General features: G+C 38.6%; 1 protein-coding gene across 2 annotated transcripts in view; it reads left to right on the plus strand.

The window, feature by feature from the left end:
- The window catches only part of ANKRD50 (ankyrin repeat domain containing 50), a 41,094-nt gene extending 20,573 nt beyond the window's left edge, over nt 1-20,521 (plus strand). For both annotated transcript variants that reach the window (XM_048941624.1, XM_048941623.1), the window contains exons 3-5: nt 3,636-3,865; nt 11,656-15,203; nt 17,431-20,521. In XM_048941624.1, the coding sequence (XP_048797581.1) occupies nt 3,636-3,865; nt 11,656-15,200 (3,775 nt within the window). In that variant the 3' untranslated portion in view covers nt 15,201-15,203; nt 17,431-20,521. The remainder of the gene's footprint in view (nt 1-3,635; nt 3,866-11,655; nt 15,204-17,430) is intronic.
- Nucleotides 20,522-25,125: the final 4,604 nt, after the last annotated feature.

The following is a 25,125-nucleotide window of genomic DNA, read 5'->3' on the forward strand; positions in this document are numbered from 1 at the left end:
ATGTCACACGTATTGGTGTGGTAGTTCTTTGTGACAGCAGTGACTGTAACTGAAATGCAAGTGCTGAACCCTAACATATAGGCAAGAAAGTGGCTTGAAAGGCAATTTGTAAAAGAAATGTCATACTGATATAGAAAACGAAATGCAAGAACAGTGGTAGCAGGTAAACAGTTTCCAAATTCATTTGTATCATTATGAAATTTGAAATATTTTGCATTTTCCTAAAAGTAGCAGTGCTTAGACTTGGACAGGTATTGGATTTCTGTTCCTTCTTGTTTTCTCCTGCTACTTTGTCTAGGAGGTGAGCTTTATGCTATTTTTCTGTGTGCTTGCCAGTAGTGAGCACTAGAAGCTGGCTAGAGGAAAGGACCCTTTTGAGGGATAAGCTTTATTTGTGCTCTAACAGACGTCAGAGAATTTAAGTGGGGATGTAACTCTTGACTTTCCTGTACACCAGAATCAGTCACATTAAGGGCGTTTATAACAAAGTAGGCTTTATCACCCTTCTTCTTTTAGAACTGCTCATTCATTGTTACATGGCATGTTTGCTTTTTTTTTTTAACAAGTATGTGCATTCCACTGTGAGTTTCAGTCTTTGTGGACACTGCTGCTATCCCTCTACTTTCTTCTGTTGTGTTTCAGCATTTTTGTGGATCCAATCTAAAAATCTCAGGGATAATCATTTGCAGAACTTCAGCCTTGCTGTTATATATTTCTTCCATATGTGGAAAATCATATTTGCATGGGTTCAGTCAACTCAGTAGCAGTCTGAAGAATTTTGTGGGAGGGTTCATTGTTCTAAGGACTCTCTGTTTGCTTGAGAGCATACAAAACATAGCTCTGCATAAAGAAGTCATTACATTACATTCCTGTTTAGCAAATTCTATTATTTAAGATACCTAATTGTGCTGCTTTTTCTAAAGATACTGTAATTTACTTAGCAATTTCTATTTCAGAACTATTTTGTCACAGGGAACTGCTATGTAATGAGAACCACTTTTATATCTGTATTGGCTGTAAAAGTACTGAAGATAAGGCTGTTTGCTATTATCCTTTCAGAAGGTAAAGAAAGCTCTTCATCTTTTGAAAGGTACACTGCAACTTAAGCAATCTATTACAGTGCCCTGTAGAGGAATCACCATTTACAGAAGTCCATTTGAGACATTTGTTCCATGTTGATTGATGTGATTTCCATATGCAAGAAAGATGTTATGGGAGAGTGGGAATTACTAGGTCTTGAACGTCTGAAAAATTTCCCTATTATATTATCTGGCACTACTCTGAATTCAGAGATAGAAAAGTCTAGACAGAAGTGAGGTTATCAAGTGGTTCCTGTGAGCACTTTCAGAGAAAGCTGTATCAGTGTCTTGTCAGTGCCACACTTTGAGTAATATAGCTGTGAGCTAGAAGATGTCGTCATGTCTCATTGAATATGTTCTTGTATGTGTATGTTTATATACATAGGGTTTTTTTCCCCAATGGAATGGAAGTTATGCTACCACTTAGAAATGAAAGTATTGTGAAGTGGAAGGGATGCCAAGTGGAAAACTAAATCTCTGTTCTGCAAAGCTCCTGCAACCACTGCAGTCTCAGAGATATGGAAAAATGTGATTTAGTGCTTGCGCCACTTATTTTTAATACATTATTCTTTGGACTTTTTCTTCCAACCCGGTTTGGAGGCAGGATGAGCTTTTGGTTTGACCTACTGTGGCCAACTATTGCATACTGTAGAATAATTCAGCAGAATAACTTGGGACTCTTTCCCAGACGTACCTGTTAGCTTCTCTTGGTATTTCCTCCAGGTAAATACTAACACATGAGAATATTGTCAGATTCACCTAAGGTATTGCATAGGTGTTTTGTGACAGTCACTCAGATTTTAGGTGTGATTTTGCATTAAGGTATTATTTATTCACATCTCAAAGCAAAGTAAATAGCTGAGGATACAACACTGCATTCTGCTGGGGAAAGAGGTGGAAAATGGAAAATGATGCAATTTCAGGCTGCCTCCTTTCATTGTGGGGTTGATATCACTTTGGAAAGTAATTTTAGCCTTATGGCTACACTAATTTCCTGCTGTGTAAGTTAGTACCTGCTTAACTTCCTAGCTTAGAGAGCAGAGATTCTAGCTGTGCTGCAAGCATCTTCTGAAAGAGGGAGCAGCTTTGGGAAGTAACAAAGAATCCAAAATAGTTTTGCATTTCTGGAAATGTGAGGGGCCAGAGTTAAGTATTTAAATGCAACTAATACTGAAAGCTTTCAGAACTCATCCTTTCTATTCCTTTGGGAAAATGTCACCAACTGCAATAGATTGCCTAGCTGGCTCTGCTAGATCCTGCTGTTACTGTCAACAGCGCACCACTTTACATTTCCATTTTGCGCTTTTCTCAGGCAGAAAACCAGAAAGCAACATTGTACTAGTGGTGCTTGCAAATCATTTTTGACTCTGGGTGTGTCTTTCCATCAACAGGCAAGATTTGCCGTTGATTTTTTTGCCTAATTTGCATGCTTGATAGGTAATAATTAAGTCATCAGCCAAAGTGTTCTGAAGATAAATTTGTTCAGTAAAACAAATGAAAGATTATTATTATTATGGCCTTAAGTCAAAAGTAGTTGTTATGTCCGTGCCATCTGGACACAAGCATAAAGTCTGCAAAAAGAGGGAACTATCATGGGCATGTGTGTATTTATACACTCAGAAAATGAATGTATTTCACACCATGCTTAATTTTGAGTCTTATTGCTTTAAAGGCAAACATTACTTGTCAAATGTATTTAAAGATCATAGAATGCCCTGGGTTGAAAAGTACCACAATGATCATCTAGTTTCAACCCCCCTGCTACGTGCAGGGTCACCAACCACCAGACCAGGTTGCCACATCCAGCCACGGCCTTACAGTGCCTCCAGCAATGGGAGATGGGAAATGTATTCAGTGGAACTTAAGGGCCTAAATGAAACTTGTCCACAAAAAAATAGTGTTGCATCGAAATACTAGGAGGCATGTGGCAGTTACATATAAGCACAGAGTTAGATATCTTTTAACAAGTACTACTAAAAATAATAACTGTACATGCAAATATGAGACAAACTCTGGATATTAGCTGTGCCAATGCATTTATTCAGCTCCTTGTTCTGAGAATGCAAATAATCTTTTTTTCAGTTATGGGGACATGGCAACTCCAATATAAATAAAAAGCAGTACCTCACCAGCCTGTTTGCTAAGAAATTAATTTGCATTTTGTTTAAGTGTGCTACAAGTGCAGAAATTCAGATCTTTGTGAAATTTGCTCACTTGGGGTTAAACTTTTGAGCTCTGATATACTTCAGATACCTTTTTACTTAATTTGATATCATGACCAGCTTCTGATAAGCAATAATAACAAGTTTGACAGAAAAAAAAAGAGTAATGTACTTTTTACATTTTAGGCCAAGTAAATTCTGTCATACTAAACTACGATTTTTCTAAGTATTCTTATGAACATTGAACTATGTTACACTGTTTTTAAAGCACTGTTAGAAATATCAAGTTCATTAAAATGTAATTTTGCCTAAGCAATAATTGCATCACTGCTTATTCAAGCATTTGATATATTGTTCCATTTACAAGATTGAATTTGTTCCTCCTTCCTTGCAGGTGCATTCTGCTTCCTCTTCTGGGAATGAAGCCCCCTCAGCAGAGCCTCTTCTTGCTTGTAGACTCAGTGGATGAGGGCTGCAACATCTCTGAGGGTGAACAGACCTCTACAAGTCTATCTGGAACGATAGCGGAACTGTTAGCTGGCCACTTTGAGTTCTTCCCTCCCTGGTTGCTCCTTCTGTGTTCTGCCCGCAAGCAGAGTAAAGCTGTTACAAAAATGTTTACAGGTAAGTGCAAACCCCGGGAAGCATCATTAACTCTGTCTACAATGAGGAACTGGTATTTACAAAACCCTTGGTGATGGTTGAAAGCACTAATGTGTGCATAGTTCTAAAAAATGATAATGGCAAAAATGGTAATTCTCATGTTCCAGTTTACCTATCAAAAGCCTGAAGTGGCATTTAGAGGTAAATTATGTCTCTGCAATAGAGCTGTTGGTGGCTTTCAGTTCTCTTTTTGCCTTGCTGCTTCTAAAAAGCTATGAGAACATGTAGGTAATGCGTAAGTACATAAGTATGTTGGCTGCATATGCCCATTCTTCACAACCTCAAAAGATTTTTTTTCATCTCCTATTAAAATTTTTCCCCTTATATTCAGAAAGCAGTGAATAACCTTTGAAGGTGGAACTTGAGAGGGTAATGCTGTCCATGTGGATTCTTAGTGTATACTTTTGGCAAAGGTTACTCGGTAAAGAATTCTTTACAACTTCTTCATCCAGTCTTTACAGTGTCATGAGAACATTTCTTCACTATAATCACATTGTTTCTGGATGTTGTCTGAAATTTAATAAAGGCCAATATCTAGACTGGATTTCAGGCCTATGTATAAAGCCTGTGTGCATTAAGGCAATGATTAGGACAAAAATGTGATTATAGAACATAGACCCATAGGCTTGCTCGTTTCCACTGTGGCAAAAGGTCAATGTGATAATTGCATTCTGGAATGTAGTCCTGTATTAATCAGCAGCAGACATGAACGTTGGTATTTAGGGGTATGTGAGAACTAAAGGAAGCTTTGGAGTAGTTTCATAAGGGCTCTTTTGGATGTTCGTATGGGAATAGTTTCATCAGAGCTTGGCTGATTAGATAGGTTGTCACTGCCAAAAATACTGACAAAACTTTTTTCACAGCAGCTTTATTTCCTTTCCACTGAATCATATAATGTTTCAGACTAGTCCTAAAAAACTGTTGTTGTCTTTTAAGTATGCTTCCAGATGGAATTCTTGACAGGAAAACTCAGCAGAATTAATGGTATGCCTTTAAAACAAATTTAATTTGAAAGACTAAATTTCTCATTTACACAGTGAATGATTTGATGAATAGCATAAAGAGAGTTGGCTTGTGATGTTATATTGCTATCTTCGCTGTGAGAAAAGGTGCAAAAAGAAAAAAAAATATTACCAAAGTAATTGAACTCAAAATGAGATTAAGTTATAGGGCCTACTTGTGGTGAGGGGTGTTGTTGCTGCTGTGGTGGTGGTGGGTTTTTTTTTGGTTTGATTTTGTTTTGTTTTTCAAATAGAGAGCAAACTGTGATGTTACATCCCACGGTACACTACTGGATGATTTTCTTCCTTATAGCCAACATAAGAAGGAAGATTTCAAGTATGTGAGGAGTACGATTGAAACTTCTGTCAACTTCAGATACGTTAGAACTTTGTGTTGTAAAACTTGAAATAATATTAGTTTTCTTTTTTTTTAACCTGCAAAGGATAGGCTGTTGTTAACACTTCTTTTGGGGTATGCTTTTCTTCCCCTTTGCACAATGTGGATGTTTACTTTTAGCCAAGTAAATTTCTTTTTAAAGTTATTTATTTGATGAATATGCAGAATTCAAGATTGAGAAGCGTTTTTTTGCACTCGTGGCTGAAGAGATGATGTGTGCAATAATGTGCAGTGTACTCTGGAACACCATTATACTGAATTTCTAATGCTTTCTTATTTCTCAGCAAATGGTCACAAGTGTAACATCATAATCACTGCACATCTTCGGATGTGTTTCTTCCATTTGGAACAAAGAAATTGGTTTTATGCTTAGTAAGATAGGCTGGAATATTTTTAGCATTACTTTAGGAAAACAAGTCCATCTGTAGGCTTTTGTGCTAAAAGTTTTAGAATAAGATGTGATGTATGTACTAGCCGGTATTTATTTAATAATTTGTTTTTTATTGGCTTTCACTTAAAATTTTCATGTGTGAAATCTTCTTCCAGAAATGTGCTGAAATAAGAGCTAAACCCATTAGTCAGCATGTGGTGTGAGTGATTGGGAGCAGGGTTGCTCAGTAGTGTGGCCTTGACAATGTTCTTTTTTGGGTGTTGAATACGGACGAGTTCTGCATGCATCTCTCCAGCCAAAAATAGTCACGGACATGGAAGAAAGAGTGCAGCCTTTCTCATCTACTCTCATCTTGCTGCTGCCAGCGGTGAATCCATCATCCCCACTACCAGATAGCAAGCAAAGGAGCAGATTTATTCTAGTCCATTTCTTTCCTTTTGCTGGTGACTTATTTATGCAAGCTGAATAGCTGTGCTTGCATCTGTTGCAGCCCCGTGTCCAAGGGTGTATTGAGAGTTTCTGTAGTAGCACAGAGCACTACAAATTTTTTTCCTCTCATACCAGATTCTAAGTTTTCAATAATTAAAAATAAAATGTTTTTTACCTCTTGTGGTTGCAAAGACAACCTCAAAAATATGAACCAAATGTAAATTGATGCCTGCATGAGTCTGCGGTCACCCTCCACAATGAGCAAAAGCCAGCCAGCTGGGGAGAAAAGGAAGAGAACAGATAATGCATGTCCTCCTGTCTCCTCTTGTATGCACTTCACCAACTGTCACATCACGCCTATTTACTTTTCTTACAGACATCTGTTTTGAAGGTTGCTGTTCTTTTTTTTGTGTCCGTGTTATCTCGATAGTCCTCTGCGACATCATTTGCTCACAAGTGTGAGCAGTCAGGCAGCTGCATTAAGCACAGTCTTTCCAACCTTTTTATTATTTGTTAGAAGAAATTTTATTTTTCTAAATAACTTCAGAAAACTTTTGTAAGTTGCATAGGCATGCAACTTGTTTAGGTTTTATGTTTCAGCTAACTAGCAAATAGGAATGTTTCCTCCAAAATGAGGTTAAATGTTAAAAGTGTATCAGTTATTCTTGCAAAACTAAATTCTAAATTCTTTTTCTAAGTTCTATCATAAAAGTTAAAGATATTAGGCATTTTAAATTCTGGAAATTTTACTTAAGTAAACTGGAGTAAAAATGAGGTATTTCCTCATTTGATAGCATAAAGGCAAACAGAATTGCATATGTACAAGTGCTCTATTAATTGGTCTGAAGAGGCATTTTAATAGTCACTTATTTGTTTCATGAATGTTGCTCAAAAGAAGAAATTGTCTTTTGCATCTGGCTTGGTTATACCACTCAATTAAGCACTGCCATTCTTGATCACAATAGTTCCTTTTCACACCTAAGACACGCGTGCACCAGAGTTGTGCAGCCCAGGTGAATGGCATGCCTTAGGGAGCTGTAGTTAGTATAAAGTTAGATACTAGAAACTAGAATAAAAAGAATGAAAAATGGACATGCAAGCATTCACTGCAGCTTCAGGGCAGCTTATACTCCATTCACCCACTTATCCACAGGCAGAAGCAGGTCGTTTGTCCTTTTTCACTCTTGCATTTGCCTGTCATTCAGCTCTAAGTGCACAGATATTAAGATATTCATCCAGATTTACTCTGAATTAACAATCTTGAGAGCATCAGTCTTTCTGTGATGTTTTTAGTTTGCCAGCTCTGGTTGGAATAAATATAGAGGATTGTTCTTTTAGCCTTTCTTAAAATTAAATAATGAGCAAAAATGTGAAAAGCTAAGAAAAATGTACTAAAATAACAACTCAGTTTCTGCACCAGAAAATACAAACTGCTTGGTTAGTTGTATTGCTTGCCAAATTTGGAACTGCACCTTTTTTTTCAGCCTTCCCATTCCAGAGAATAAATAGCACGAGACTGCTTTAGGAGAGATTGCTTTAAATAAAGAAAATCTTAAGTTTCACCATGCTTTAGAATTTATGTAGGCAGTTTCACATACTTTAAAGTCTTTGTGGGAGTTTGAATTTTGACAATAAAAGGTTATTTAGATACATTTAAATATGCTTATGTAGTTGTACATTTTACTTCAATGTTATTAAAGCTGTGAAATAATTTGTTGTTGTTGTGGCCATGACTCTACTTAAGATTTCCTCTCTTCTTATTCTTTGGATTACCACTTCAAGAATGTGATGCTAGGGATTTTATTATTTCATAAAAAGGTTTCATGTAAGATTTCTATACAGCAAAGTGGACCAGTGACAGCAGCAGGATTCAGTGCCAAGGCTGGTCCTGTGTCTCTTAGTGTCTGTGATGGTTATGATATAATTTGTAATGGATTGTACACTGCAAATACGCTACAGACAAAGCATGCTGCTTCAGTTTTCAAGTGCTTTTTACTTTTCTGGATATGTTATTCTTTTTGAGTGGGTGTGCGTAAATGGCCGTAGAAATACCTAACTTAATATATGTTTAGATCACCAGTGTAAATCAATAATGTCAAAACATTGCCATGTTTTTAATCATTTAGGTTATTTCAAAGTTATCAGTTTAGTTAAAATGGGGTATATCAAAGTATTTAAACCTTCAGGGCAATTAGATGTATTTAATTAAAGATACAGAAATTGAAAGAGATTTACAATTAGTGGAACCTGGTTGCTAATAGTTTATTTTTTTATTGTTAAAGTTTGAAAAGGTTGATATAGTGCAAAAGTATTTATATAGCCTAGATACTTTTTTTCCCTTTAAATGACCACAGACCTTGCCAAGAAACACATTTGGAACTGATTTGTTTACAGAAGTGCCAGGAATTTAATAAATCAGGAAGACCCATACTGGAGCACCCATTGGGTTGAAAGTGATGTGTTGGAAGAAAAATCTTAACAATGCAAAAGGCAGTGTCATGGGACTGCAAGTTCTGTCTGCTATGCTGCTGTTCTGCTGAGCTGAAGTAGTTCATGGGAATGCATCTGAAACAAATGAGCTTTCTCCTAGTGTTTTGATGCTTCTTGTCCTTGAAAATAAATTATTGTGGTTGGTAGGGTGGGAAAGCAAGTTTGCATAATCTTTGTTTGGAAATGTAAAATGACTTATTTAGACAAAAGCTTCACCAAAAAAAAAAAAAAAACCCACAGTTTTATTTTGCTCCTTCACAAGAAGAATATCAGGGTTTTGTATTTTTTAAATATCTTCTATCTGTAAAACTTCTCTTTGGATTACTTACTGTACTATGGCATGGTACAGTGGTTTAATATAACAGTCTACTTCTGTTCAAAAGGCTGTTACAAAGGAAGTGTATTAATCCCAGCCCTTAAGGAACGTACTGTCCTTGGGACATGTGAAGGCTGGGAGACGAGGGGTGTGAGGAACAGTCATTAGCCAGCCCTGAGCACTGGCTGATGTATCTGCATTGCTGTTCAATGGGTCTGTCAGAGGCTTTCTGGCATGGCTGAAATGATATCAGCTGCTCTACAAATTGCAAAAGCAGCAGAGTTATTTAAAAAACAGAAGTAATTTAGGTGCGTATGTATTGGAAGGAAAGACTTGGGCATGGGATGGCTGTGAGAGATGGGGATCTGGTGTGAGGAGTCTTAGGGCTAAATACACTGGGAAGAACTTTGCAGAGCTCTGTGCCTGCTTTTCTTCAGGTGTAGATCTGGCTATCAGGAATGTTTATTTCTCTCATATGAGAGAGGTGTAAGAAACTAGCAGGTGAGTGAATGACAGTGGCATTTGCTCTGAATTGAGCAAATCTGAGCTGTTCCCTTAGCGTGACATGGGCTAATCTAAGTGATGCTTGGCTGAGGGCAGCCTGCACTTGGTATGGCTGTGAATGCATACATCAAGCATTGTTCTCTTTTTAACTTCACTGTTTGCTTTTCTGTCTTCTGAACACTCGTAGTCTGGGAGCTCAAAAAGAAGTCTTGGCACCTGCAAAATTGGAGGGCACCAGCTATTCTTACTCAGCAACATCTCTTGGCTTATGTGAATTGGCTTGTGTGAATTATGGGCTCTGCAGAATTGCGCACAGAATATTTTAATGAAATGCACAGTCAATCAGTGAATTATGCTGTGCTGTGTGGGTCAAGTTAGTACATTGCTCAAAGTTGTGGTGACAAACTGCAGTGGATAAAGATAGTTCTGTATTTTGGAAAGCCAGAAAAAAAAGAAATGCACCTGTAGAACGGTGAGATCCTCCCGGATCTTATTTTCTACCTTCTTGACATTAAATGCAAATATCTACAAGTAGAAAGTCTTATTGTTCTTCTAACATGAAAAATGACTGCGCCAAAAAATATTATGTCTGCTGATTTTATTTTGAGAAGCATACTTTTATGTATTCTATTGATTTAGTCTGGTCAGATTTGTCATGCTACCGTAATTAATAAAGGAAGAAGAAATATATATATATATATTTATATATATATATATATATATTTATATATATATATATATATATATATATATAAAATACATATATATATATATAATTTTTTTTTTTTTTTTTAGTAATATCGCTCTAAACTATTAGCAGAAGTTGTTGAATATACTGTTCAGAATTTCTGCTGAAGACATTTTGGAACAAAAAACAAAGCTCAGTTATTGGAGCAAACTTCCAGACTGAGCAGTTTGATCCACAGAATGTTCAAATATAATAAAAACAGAGAACTGAAAATGACATTCTTCAGGGTGTCACTTCCAATTATTTGTTCCATGAAGCTAAGGCCAAGATCGCATTGACTGGGCTGCCCTATGGTTTCTTTTCCTTCAGGATAATTTGGGGATTAGTAACTGCTTTGGTTTGCAAAGCAAAGCTTTTTTTGGACTAGATGAGCTGACTCTAAAGAAACTTTATGCAAACTGCTATGCTAGAGGAAGAGATGAGAGCTTGTCCTTGGAGAAGTGAGGTGCAATTCTGGCCTAAAGTAGTTACAAACCTGGTCATTCCAGACACTATGACTGCATCCTCTGCAATTTTCCTCTAGCTTCCAGAAAAGCAGCATTCAAATAACATAATATTTCATTAAACATAGAAAGTAGGTCTCCATCGAACTCCAGTGTTTTAAATTATATAGCTGTGTATAACATGGCACAGTAACATTGTTCGTAAATACCATTCCTGCTTGGTCTCAAGAGCTTGTACTTTGTGAGTTGTGGGAGTGTGTATGCAGGGAGGAGATGTGCACAGCATACACAGATGAAATAATTTCCCTTTTTCCTCTTAGAAGTAAACAGGCTGAAAGAACAATGGGACCGTATGAATCTCAGAAAAACTGTTTCCTTAATGCAGTGTGCCAGCTGTCAGAGAACTGGGCTGTTTATCTAAAAATCTGCCCTTATTTGAAAAGATATGTGCTAGTCATAACACACAGATATATAGGTATTTTAAAGTAGTTTTGAGTGTGTCTCTCTCTCCTAGATCATAAGAGTTTTGGAAAGAAGCAAAGGTAATCACGTTAAAGTGATTTATGTTCATTTCTTCATGAATGTGTACCACACGTGGATAATATCTTCTGTAATTATATTAAGATAATGATTGTCTTAATCTCAGTAGCTGAAAATTATTTGGAATTCCACTGTTGACCACGTTGGATAAATGATTATTCCGTAATAACATAGTAAGATTTACTAATCTTAAGTTGCAGTTTTGATTTTACTTTATACTTTATTTTTGGTCTTACTTAGGTGTTCAGTATTATCCATGGCAGACACAAAGTGTCTGACTCAAGGCTGTTTTTTTTTTTAAATGTTCTTGTTTATTAATGTGTATTTTGCATTATAGCAGATTATGATTAAAAAATGTGTTTGTTTCGTATCAAAGTGTTCTGCCGTTATTAATAATGATTTACGTTCAGTATGTTTGCATACAAAATATAAGTGGGTGTTTCCTACCTCAAAATGTATCTTTTTGCTAATGACTTTCTTCTCCTCCAATAGGTTTTAGAAAAATAAGTCTAGATGATCTGCGGAAGGCATACATTGTGAAGGACGTGCAGCAATATATTCTGCATCGTTTGGATCAGGAGGAAGCACTGAGACAACATCTAACAAAAGAAACTGCCGAAATGCTGAATCAGCTTCACATCAAAAGCAGCGGCTGCTTTTTGTATCTGGAACGTGTCCTAGATGGAGTCGTGGAGAATTTTATTATGTTACGAGAGATCCGTGACATTCCGGGAACGTTGAACGGCCTATACCTTTGGCTCTGCCAGAGACTTTTCGTGAGAAAACAGTTTGCAAAGGTGCAGCCTATTCTTAATGTGATTCTTGCAGCCTGTAGGCCGCTAACCACGACGGAGCTGTATCATGCAGTGTGGACCAAAAACATGACATTGACTATGGAAGACTTTCAGCGCAAATTGGATGTCCTGTCCAAAGTTCTTATTGATGGACTTGGGAATACAAAAATATTGTTTCATTATAGTTTTGCTGAATGGTTGTTGGATGTGAAGCACTGCACGCAGAAATACCTGTGTAATGCAGCTGAGGGGCACAGAATGCTAGCCATGAGCTACACCTGCCGAGCAAAGGATTTAACACCATTGGAAGCTCAAGAATTTGCGTTGCATTTAATTAATTCCAATTTACAGTTAGAGACTTCTGAGCTGGCCTTGTGGATGATATGGAATGGCACACCTGTCAAAGAATCCCTGTCAACCTTAATTCCCAAAGAACAGGAAGTGTTACAGCTCCTAGTGAAAGCTGGTGCTCATGTCAACAGTGAGGATGACCGTACATCCTGCATTGTGAGGCAGGCTCTGGAAAGAGAGGACTCCATCCGCACTTTGCTAGACAATGGGGCATCAGTCAACCAGTGTGACTCAAACGGGAGAACGCTCCTGGCCAACGCTGCCTACAGCGGCAACCTCGATGTAGTTAATTTGCTGGTTTCCAGAGGAGCAGATTTAGAGGTAGAAGACACTCATGGTCAAACAGCACTTACCTTAGCTGCACGGCAGGGGCACACCAAAGTGGTGAATTGCTTGATAGGGTGCGGGGCCAATGTAAATCACACGGATCATGATGGCTGGACAGCATTGAGATCCGCAGCATGGGGTGGGCACACCGAGGTAGTTTCTGCTCTCCTTTATGCCGGAGTCAAAGTGGACTGTGCAGATGCTGACAGCCGAACTGCATTGAGAGCAGCGGCCTGGGGAGGACATGAAGATATTGTGCTGAATCTGCTTCAGCATGGGGCTGAAGTGAATAAGGCTGATAATGAAGGCAGAACAGCATTAATCGCAGCAGCATATATGGGGCACAAAGAGATTGTGGAGCACCTGCTGGACCATGGTGCAGAGGTGAACCATGAGGATGTGGATGGAAGGACGGCACTGTCAGTTGCTGCACTTTGTGTTCCAGCCAGCAAAGGGCACGCCTCAGTGGTAAGCCTTCTCATTGACCGAGGTGCTGAAGTTGACCACTGCGATAAGGATGGCATGACGCCGCTGCTGGTGGCTGCTTACGAAGGACATGTGGACGTTGTTGACCTGCTCCTGGAGGGAGGAGCAGATGTGGATCACACAGATAACAATGGTCGTACACCGCTCCTGGCTGCAGCCTCCATGGGCCATGCCTCGGTTGTAAATACTCTCTTATTTTGGGGTGCAGCTGTTGATAGCATTGATAGTGAAGGGAGAACAGTTTTGAGCATAGCCTCGGCACAAGGCAATGTTGAAGTAGTACGGACTCTGCTGGACAGGGGGCTGGATGAAAATCACAGGGATGATGCAGGCTGGACACCTTTGCATATGGCAGCTTTTGAAGGTCACAGGTTGATATGTGAAGCTCTTATAGAACAAGGTGCTAGAACAAATGAGATTGATAACGATGGACGTATACCTTTCATATTAGCTGCACAAGAAGGTCACTATGATTGTGTGCAGATATTGCTGGAAAATAAATCCAACATTGATCAGAGAGGCTATGATGGGAGAAACGCTCTCCGTGTTGCTGCTTTAGAAGGTCACAGAGAGATAGTTGAACTACTGCTCAGCCATGGAGCAGATGTAAACTATAAAGATGCTGATGGCCGGCCAACACTCTATATTTTAGCATTAGAAAACCAGCTTACAATGGCTGAGTATTTTTTAGAAAATGGTGCAAATGTAGAAGCTAGTGATGCTGAAGGAAGAACAGCACTCCATGTTTCCTGCTGGCAGGGCCACTTGGAGATGGTACAGGTGCTGATAACGTACCATGCTGATGTGAACGCTGCAGATAATGAGAAGAGGTCTGCTTTGCAGTCTGCTGCATGGCAAGGTCACATGAAGGTAGTGCAGCTTCTCATTGAGCATGGAGCTCTGGTTGATCATACATGTAACCAAGGTGCTACTGGACTCTGCATCGCAGCCCAAGAAGGGCACATTGATGTTGTCCAGATATTACTTGAGCATGGTGCTGATCCAAATCACGCCGATCAGTTTGGGCGCACTGCAATGCGTGTTGCAGCTAAAAATGGGCACACTCAGATTATTAAATTACTGGAAAAATATGGTGCATCTACTCTGAATGGCTGCACTCCGTCTCCAGTCCACACAATGGAGCAAAAACCCTTACAGTCAGTCTCCTCTAAAATGCAGTCCTTAACAATGAAGTCAAATAGTTCAGGGAGTACTGGTGGAGATATGCAGCCTAGCATGCGGGGCTTATCTAATGGGCCTGCTCATGCCTTCAGTTCTCCTTCAGAGTCGCCCGATTCTACGGTTGACCGTCAGAAGTCATCTTTATCAAATAATTCCCTGAAAAGTTCCAAAAACTCTTCTCTCCGTACCACATCGTCGACAGCAACTGCTCAGACTGTGCCCATTGATAGTTTCCACAGCCTCTCCTTTACGGAACAAATACAGCAGCATTCCCTGCCACGCAGCAGAAGCAGGCAATCTATCGTTTCTCCTTCTTCCACAACCCACTCCCTAAGTCAAAATCATAATTCTCCAAGTAGTGAATTTGAATGGAGCCAAGTGAAACCTAGTTTGAAATCAACAAAAGCTAACAAGGGGGGGAAAACAGATAATTCCAGCAAGTCTGGATCAGCTGGAAAAAAAATCAAACAAAATATTTCCTCCCAACCAAAAGTGTTAGAGTATGAAATGACTCAGTTTGATAAAAGAGTACCTATTGCCAAATCTGGGACAAGCGTGCCACTCAAATCCATGCCACCAGACCCACAGTGCAAAATCTTGGTGCCACCAGCTCAGCAAGAGGTCGGTCGATCTCAGCAGCAGTTCCTAATTCACCAACAGAGTGGAGAACAGAAGAAGAGGAATGGAATCATGACAAATCCCAATTATCATCTTCAAAGCAATCAGGTTTTTCTTGGTAGGGTTTCTGTCCCACGAACAGTGCAGGATCGGGGGCATCAGGAGGTGCTGGAAGGCTACCCTTCTGCAGAGACAGAACTGAGCCTTAAGCAAGCCTTAAAACTGCAGATTGAAGGTGGTGACCCAAGCTTCAACTACAAGAAAGAAACACCATTATAAAAGGTAATCAGTCCATTCACAAAGGAGTAAAATGTGTATTTCGTCACATGCGTTTTAAATAAGCTGAAAATGCGCTTCATTTTAGCTTAACATTGTAATTGTTTTCTTAATGAAGTATCTGTTTTGCTGTAATTTAAAGCACCAACTTTGGAAGGATTGGTTCAGGGCTATATTTTCTGTTCAGTAGTGATTGCTCAAATCTTGTCCCACTGTTCTTGATATGCAACAGAACAAAATACAAAGTTTCACATAGCATAAATCTGGAATTCTCCAAGGTAAGAATAGCTGGGAGTCTTAATATGTGGCATTTTCAGGTATAGTCATTATTTCATGTAGTTCCACCTATATTGAGTAACTATTCATATTTGTAAAGATGCTTTTCAGGAAGCTTATAAAGTTTCTCACAAGTTACAGGCATTAAGCTTCTGTGAATTTGGATTTGGAATGGGAAATCTCAGATATATCTACAAATTTGCATAGTACCATAAGGCTTTAAATTTTTATTTCTGTTACCGCAAAGTAATCTATGAAAGAGATGACGTTCCTGATAACAAAATGAGAGTCTCTCATTATCAATTTCCTCGCCATTCTGTAGTATGAGCTGAAAATCAGCAGAGTTCACTTTGGTTTTTCACTCTCTCTTTTACTAAATCATATGCTGAGAAAGAAGTGTTGTGTACCATTTTCAAACGTAAGTTGTCAGCAAGTCAGCAAAAACTGGGCTATTTTTCTGTCTTATCCTGATGAAGTTTATCTCAGCGTATTTGGATTATTAATAATTAATATGTACTATTTGAATTTCAAACAAGCAGCATCTTTATGAAATGTATGCAGCTCTCTTTGCTTATTTGCTTATTTTGAAAACAATTTTTTTGTTTGTGTAAATGCTGCCATTTTTCCAGACCAGACAGCTGCTACTTAGAACCAGAATGTTCTTGGTAGCCAGCTCAGTTCTGCTGCTGGTCATTGAAGGCTACATTTTTATAAGTCATTTGCAGATGGTGCAGAATCCACAGATGGGAGATTTTGAGTTGTGGAAAAATGTATTGGCAGGTTTTTTGGTTTGGGTTGGGTTTTTTTTCCCCAAAAAAGTATCTGGTGAATAGAATTCACTTTAATGGAACTCATCTCTCTAGATGTACCAGCAGTCTCTTGTGAACTGCAGAGTGCTGGACTGTGGGGCTGGTATCTTGGTTAAATCAAAATATTTGAAACAATGCAGTGTTTCAAGAAGGTATATATTGCAGTCTAACATGCAAATGCTAGTGTTGTTTTCCAAAAGGTCAGATGAACTGTGAAGCAGAAAATAGCAAAGAGGCAGAACTATGGAAGCAGAGAGAGGAGTAAGCAAGAGGAGACAGGCCCTGGGTATTAGGAAAAGTAAAAAGAACTTTTCAGATTCATGCAGTTCTACATCATGTCTAAACCAGCATTTAAATGCGTCATTTTTCCCCCTTCTACATACCTGCACCTGATACTCAGTGCAGGCACTCATTTGGACATACTCTTTATACTTCTGACCTAAGATGTATTGATTTGACCTGACCTGTCATCAAAATACTAGTTTTGATGCGTTTTTCCTCTCTAGATTTTACAACAGAAAGCATGGGGAGTTTTTAACACTCTATATACAATTCTACAACTCAAGCTGGGCTTTTTTTTTTGTCAGTAGCAAATAGTACTTCTTTAAAAAGGCCAGTTTTCCTGCATGAAGCACTTGTTTCTGCAAGAAACAGGTGATGTAATGGATAACTGAATTGTTTCTTTTGCTTTTTTTCTAATGATTTCACATAATTTTAAATCTAGAAGTGTAAAACAATTGTATGCATTATGGATTGCTTGGTGCAGGCTGTAATTTACCTCCTCTTTTGCCCAGTCTTGAGCAAAAAGGCAGTTATTTCCTTGACCCCTGAGTATGTTAGTCACCTGTGCAGAATCACATCAGCAATATTCTGCCAGAGCACCTTGAGAAACAGCTTTCCTTCCCCTGTTGCTGCCTCTGAGCTGTATTCAGAAGCTTTCTTGCTGCAGGGACCTTGTTGCTGCTTTGGATGTCTGCAAGCACAGGAAATCCGTCATGTGATTTGAGTTAGTCAGGAAATGCTTTCCGTCATTGGCATGCTGTTGTGTGCTTTTAACTCTAATTAGAAGTTACACAGCTGTCTTGCTGACAGCACTGCATGTATTATGGAATATTTCAAAACTTGGTGTGTTTGTTTTATACTTCTAGGTCAGTTTCATGATGCCGTGAACAGAAGCGCTTCTGCTCCAAGTGATTTGTCAGCGGGCTGGGATGGAAGCAAACAGTTCTTGTTTAGTCCACCTAAAAAACTCAAGAATGTGAATACTACAGTACAGTTACCTTAATTACTGTAACGTGCCTACATTTTCGGGCTGCCTTCCACCATATTACCCTCTGTGCTTCAAAAGTTTATTTTGTGTACTTCATATTTAATACACAGAATGAGCACTTTTTTTTTTTTTAATTGCAGAAAGATACATGCGATATTTCCCTGAAAACAGCTGAAAATAGTAAGAACGAGGAATTGTGATTTCCTCTTCCAGAATGCTTGGCAAAGGTGCTTGTGCCAGAATGAACTGTATATGAGAAGGCCATGCTTTCTGTATTTATTTTCCTGTGGCTAAAGGAAAGAAATGCAAACGCTTTGTCACATTTGCATTGATGTAGTGTATGGTCAGTCTTTTCTGTGTGCTTCAAAAAGTTCTCTCGAGAAATACAAACCTTGTAGTGGGATTTTATTAATGCTGTACTTGTATGTTCTGTCTATGTAATAGCTGGTCAGTGGTAGCAAAGGAGTTGGACTGCAGCCCTCTGCAGTGTCCTTGGGATTTTCGAGAAACAAAATCCAGTGTCTGGTACTACAGCACCAAATCTGGATGGCAGACTGTGACCACTGAAAGTGATAGGTGAATTTGGTCTTGGACTCCTGGTCTTCAATAGCCTCAGTTATTGTTACAATAATGAGGTAACTTAATATGGGTATTTCTTAGGTGCTAAAGTAAAAGGTCTGATCCTGCTTTCCTGTATGTCTTTATACATTAGAAACAGCTCTTTATTTTTCCAAGGTAAAGGACTGCATTGAAAATGTCAATAAAACCAATGTGGAAAACACAGAAGCTTTGTTAGGCTGAAAGAATATGCAATGAGAGTATAATGGAGAAAGAAAAGGTTAGGAATACCGTTGTCTGTGGACTAGAAAGATTACTGAGTTATCCCTGTCCTGAGACAGTAACTCTTTAAAGCACAAACTTGTATGAATGTGGTTACTGCTTCTGATGGATTAGGTAGAGACAGTGTGCTTCTCTGGACACAGAGCATGGTTAATCAGCAGCGTGCCTAGTCCCTCTACAGGTAATGGAGACCTGGTTCATTGCTCTCACAGCTGAAAAGCATTACAAATATAAGGGAGAGCAAAGTCAAGAAGACCGTCGTCGTGAAAGCAAACACTTTGAATTTTTCCCTTGAATGTGTGTATCTTACTTGCACAGCTCTGAGTGATAGAATGAAACAAGTGATTATTTTCTCCTAAAAATGTAATCTATATTCTGCTATTCACCTTGACATGGTCCTGCTCTTTAGAAAATAAGCCTATTTTTGTAAGTCAGTATTTCTTCTAAAGGCTTGAGATTTGTCTTTTTCATACTCTGATTCTGATCATTCCACAAAGAAGATGGTACAAACCTGGCGTTATTTTTTCATAGAGGATTAATTAGATGTGTGGCTATCGTTGAACTTTGCTCAGTGGCCCTTGATGTATATGTAGTGCATATATGTAGTGCATATTATGAAGCACTAAAGGTCATTGTGTTTTGTTATCATAATTAACAATCGTCAGAACATTTTCCGAAGTTTTTTGTGGGTTGTTTTTGTTGCTTTTGTTTTTTTATATCTTGCACCTCCATTCTTATTCGCTTGTTACTAAATGTAAAAAAAAACTCTTTTATAGTCAGGCATTCAGTGCATAGTAAGATTAAATGTTGAAAGTTGACACACAGCAATATTGATTATTCTGTATGTTTCAGGCATTAAATCTCTTGTCCCTGTGGGACAATTATAACATAAACATAACAGGAGTCTTGAAAAAAAAACTTGAGAGAGTTAGTGGCTCAGTAAAGGGAGAGTACCAAAATGTTCTCAACAATTGTTCTGAACCTCAAGTACAGTGCATTTGCAATGCTGTCAAGAATAAAACTTTTTTTGGTTGTTAGGTGTATGTTTTGTTCTGTAGAAAGGGATCCCGGAATGCTGTCATTTTTCTACTGACCTTGGCTGTCATTGGGATTATATTTATTTAATTTTATTGTGTTATTAATTGCACCTTGTGGACAGAGGACATAAAAATGTGGTCAGTTTCACAAGGGGCCACCATTTATAGATAGCCTGATGGTTTTTGTGTGAATAATATTTACATTTGAAACAGCTGTTGAAGAAATCCTGTATCCAAATCAGCAGAAAGCAGACCTCTTGAAAATGTTTTTAGAAAGAAAATAACGGTTCTTACAGATTTTGAACATTAGCTTTGGAACAGAGCATGAATTGCTTTAAAGCATCTACTTTCTCAGAAGGTCTGTGTAATTCCACATTGCTGTTGTGTGTGAGTTTTTTAATCTTATTGCTTGTGAGGTTTCTGCGTCCAAAGGCAAGTTGCTGTTCCCCCGTTGTTCTCTCTGTTCTGCTCTGCTCCTTTATATCTGTACAGTCTGGCAGAGGTGAGTGGAGTTGCATAGCTGTGACTCAGCACATTTTCTTCTGACAGTGTGACGGTCCTCCCAACCCCCCAAAAAAACAAAAAACAAACGAATAAAACATGAATCCTCTTTCTCTTCATCGCATTTCACTGCTCCCTCCAAGGTCGTCTCCACAAAACATCTGAAACTCCTAGTGGTGGGAAAGCTAGGGAAAAGACTGTTTTGTGGACAGCGATGTCAATACTGCATGCATGTGGAAAAACTCTTCAAAAGAGAAATTTATTAAGAAGTATAGAGGCACAATGATGCATTTTTGTCCTCTCTGTGATCAGTATTGAAAACATTACCATTTATTTAAAAATAAAAAGGTATTTTCCCTCCTCAGTTACTCTGCTATGCAAACGTCTGTTATACTTAATATTCCCCATCTGAACTCCTCAGTTAACTTGGTTTGCAGATAGACTTTTTCCTGGAGTGGGTTGTAAATAGCCTTTAATGTACATTGAACGAATTTCACATTGTAAAATTTTTATTTTATTCCTTGTATTATATTAAGTGAAAATCCCTGTGTATATGAAAGTGCATAATAAATATATTTGCTTTTCAGCAGACATCTAACTGTTTTAATTTTACTACCTCATTTCCTGGGATATCTCAAGAAAAGGCTATTAAACTTGATTAACATTTGTGTGGTACTTAGTAAAACACAATGTATGCGTCAGGCTGTCTGGACCAGCAAGACTCAGAGACCAAGATTAGTTCCTACAGCCCTGCTTATCACCCTACTGACCTTCCTCTTTTCCCCATTAAAAGCGAGTCAACATTTGCAGCAATTCTTTTGGTTAAAATGACAACTTATGCCAGCTGTAGCAGAAGGGCCAATAAATTAACTATTTCATTTGCTCTTAGTTCTTTACCACCTCAAATGATATTTATTAATCATCTGTTTGTTCAGTGTCTGTAGTACTGTCACTTTTAGCAGAAACTTGCAGGATTTCTGCCAGCACCATCTTTTCTTGAACTTGTAACTAAGAAGTAGTAGAAATACTTGGAGAAGGGAGAGATTTTCCACCCACCGCTGTAATCTCGTTTACCCATCTTACTTCAGATCATATACTGATGGTGATCTCTCTGCAGAGTTTGGGGTGTGGAGTAAGAGTCTGCCTGTACTTTCTGAGGGAACGATTCAGGTTTATCTCCACACATGTTGGTTCGAACTGACTGTAGCTGCTGCCGCTCACCAGCAGCAGACTGGTTTGTAAGATTAGGAGAGTGACATGAAAATGTCGGTGACTGCTCACTTATTTTCTGTATTGTATTTTTGTGGTTTCCCACTGTATCTATTGACACACTTCTGTTAAGTTCTTTATGTCTGAAATGGCGAAGTATAAGATGCATTTGTTCAGTGGCTGTTTTTCACAGAGGCAGAGACAAATATGTACTATATTATGTTTCAGAGACATTTTCTTCAGATAATCACAGGAATAATATGTAAATGATTATTCAACACCTCTTTTTAATCTCTAATCCTACGAAATATAAGCAGTCAGGCTGAATAATCCTTCAAATCTTCTGTGAGAATCTTTGTAACAGTTTGGCTTGTGTATTATATATATTTTCCAAAAGAAATCTGGGATTAGTTGGCACAGCGAACAAGAGCATGGCTTTGCAGTCAGAGGCCCTGTAGACAGCAATGAGAATTTGGCATTGATCTAAATCCTGACTATTGTACACTACAAAGAGTCACAGTAATAGGGCAAGGGACTGAGAAATCCACTTGGCACATCATCTTTTTGAAAAAGTCTCTGAAGTTATATGGAAATAATACAAACAAATTGACCTTTATGGTGAAAATATAATTTACTGGTGTCCCAGAAAGACCCACTGTTTTCACATTTATGCTTAACAGTTACTAAGTTTGTATTAGACCAGCCAAGTTATAGAACTATAGATACAGGCAGATTTTAACCTAGAGAAAGACAACTTCTAACAGTCTCCTGTGATATAATCTTGAGGAATTTGATTTGTGTTCTGAAACCCTTTCACATGGATTAAGAATGCAATAAAGGATCTTGTAGTTCAGGACCTTTATTTCTTCTCTGTCTCATCAATTCATCTTTGACTTTCCAATCTGTTCTGTACTTTCGTTTGGGGGCTTTTTCCCAAAGTCCAGTATTTGTGCAGGGGGTAACAGAGCCACAATAGGTTTCTGCCATTTATAGTGCATACCATTAAAAAACTTGACTTGGCAGTCTCTTACGGACATTCTTCAATTTTCCTTGCTGATGGCCTATGCTAAATTGGTGAGGAAACCCTTGGTACACTCTGTTTACTGTCCCTGTGCTTTTGAAAGGGTGATGGTTCAGAGTTGACATAAGAAGTCTGACTTGCTTATCGTGGGTAAGGTGCAGCCTCATCAACAGTGATTTTCAAACTGGTCTGCAAAATTCTCGTGATTCATGACTGAATTTTAGTGGTCCATAAAAAGATGATAAAGAAGAGTCACGCTCATAAGGGAACCTGCCTTAGGCATTTGCAAATCAGAAAGCCACAACTCTGAAGTTCCAGCTAAATAAAGTAAGGTGTTTATGGATAGAAATATTTTATTTTCACGTTACTTTAGGAACAAACTAATTTGCTCTCCTGGGCCCTTTTTGCAGCTTGTCCATTCAGAACCTGGCAGTTGAGTTAGGATTGAATTTAAAATTAGGATTGAATTTAATTAGGATTGAATTTAAAATTAATTGTATTTCTAGTTAAATCTTGTTACTTACAGACGTAGGGCAGACTGTAGACACTTTGTTTTGTATACGGTCATTTCTGTGTGCAAGGCTAGTTTTCTCAAGGAAAAATATCACAGAGAAGTGGTGGTCAAATAAGCTGGTGAGGGTTGTAATGCAATATTGTCAGAGTGAGAGTTTCCATTTTTAAATTGCTAGGTTGGTGATGATGTACTGTCAGATAAGTATGGAGAAGACAACGTTTGGAACTGCCAAGGGAGCAGGAGATTTGGGGAGAATCCTTTGGAAGTTGTTTGGTGCATTTATTAAGGAGCGTGCAAGCAAAACAAACAACTTAGTTCCCAATGAAATTAAAGGTTTCTCCATGAAGTTGAAAATAGCGAAATTCCACAGAGGAGAGAGTTGGGGACAAAACAGAATAAGCTCTTGAGTGGGGAGGGCTGCTTGTTTGTTTTACTTTCTTTAATGCATCCTGTTTTAAGTCAGCACCTCCTAGAGGGAAAGAAAATAATAATAATACAAATCAAGTAATATAGTTATTATTTTCCTTTCTGTTTTGGTTCATGCACAGCTGTTTTGTGCTTGCTGTGTCTTGACAAACAATAAGCAACCTCTCAGGGAGACTATTTAAAATTCTATGCTTTGTTCATATATGCTAAGGATAAAGTGGACTTTTATTATGATTTATTCTGTCATTTTTCATTATACTGGACATTCAGTTTGCTCTTTTGTGTTCCCCAACTAAAGAAGAGTCCAGGCCTGTTCAGCAGTTTTATCTGGATAAAATGCCATGCTGGTGCTTGAGATTGCTCTAATAAGTATGATGTAATAATTACACCGGTGATTTTCTATATTGCTCTTCTATAAGATGTTACTTTTTACCAGTAAATCTCAAAACACTTTGCAGAAAAGAGCAGTATTGAGGTAAAGAAATTCCTGCTCTCTCAGACCAGAAACAAAGCCAGGAAAAACTGCTGGGTCTCTCCCAGCACTAGGCAGATCTGTTGCCTTGAATAACCTGTTTTCTAGCATTAACTCATCTCCTTTTTTTATTTGCTTTCTTTGTGTTTGAAGCATAACCCACTGGAGGCTATCCACACAGCTGGGTACAGCCAGCTCTAACACTCTGGCCAGCCATCAGAGATGAGTCAGCTCAGATTTGGAGCCTCTCAGACAGCAGATCTGTATTAGGTTGGGCACTCTGATGCATTGCTGCAGCTATGGGACATTGAGGTCAGATCTGGCATGCGCTTGAGAAGCACAGCACATGAGAGAGCTCTGTATGTAGTTGTATTCATTATGCTGCTACAAGCAATTCTTTCAGAAATCCCTCTTAAAAAAATCAGACTTAGCCAGGAACATGATTGACAGTTGTAGGAACATCCAGACTTTTCAAATGCTGTGAGAAGCAATAGTCGGCATGCATCCCAGCTTTCATATTTGGTACTGTTTTTGTTTTTTTCCTCTCTGATGTAATGTTCTGAATTGAATATAACGCACCGTGAATGATTCTGTGTCTGCTAACTTGATGTCTCCCTTGGGCAACTGTCAGTCTTTCGACAAACTAATGGGTCAGTTTATTTCTGAAGGTCATCATCTTGACTCTAGTTGAGATCTTTTGTGTGTACAACGTCCAAAGAGCTCTTTTCACAAGCCTGATAGGACCAAGCTGTCTGCGTGTCTTTCCAGTTGCACTTTTTTTGAAAGGTGGGGAGCAGAAAACAAAAGAAGTATTGAGGTACAAGCTTTGGTTACATGGGAGAAAAGCTGAGGGCAAGACAGATATCTCAGAAGTCTTCAAAACAACAATTCACTTGTTGCCACATCCAGTAACTTCCTTATTAATACAAACCTTGGGATTATTAGTGGGGGAGTAATTAAGAGCAAGAGTACCTACTTGTCCACCAAAGGTGATCACTGCAGATGAGACACAGGGCAGAAATGCCTTCCCTCTGGCTCTGTTGTGGTGTTAGCCCAGCAGTAACCCACTGCTAATTCAGTCTGCTTGCCTTTGGTTGAGATTTCCTGAGAGAGGGTGGGATTAAGTTGCTTTTTAAAAGATTCTGTTAATTAGTTTTTTTACATGTGCAATTAATGAAGAAAACTATTCAAGGGCATTCTTAATTACATGGCATAGAAACTCCTTCCTGGAGTTACACTTAGTTTTGCTGATTCTGTTGCAGAACTTGACGGGCACACACACTCGCCAGAGAGGTAGGAAGATCTGCTCCTCGATTGCTATTGCAGTGCTTTTTGACTTGTGCTACCAGCTCATTTACATGAAGCATGTTTATAAAGGGTGAGTCTCTCTTTGCCAAGATGGAATGATGAATTTAAGAAGGGTTGCTTTGGGACAACAGAGATCTCTCCAGCCCAGCAATCTGTTTTAAGCAATGACCAATACTAGTTATAAAGCGAAGAATGTAAGAACAGGGTAAACGTCTAATGATTTTTCTCCTGAGCGCTCTCCAGCA

Source organism: Lagopus muta, chromosome 4 (genome assembly GCF_023343835.1).
Source record: "Lagopus muta isolate bLagMut1 chromosome 4, bLagMut1 primary, whole genome shotgun sequence".
NCBI classification, from domain to species: Eukaryota; Metazoa; Chordata; class Aves; order Galliformes; family Phasianidae; genus Lagopus; species Lagopus muta.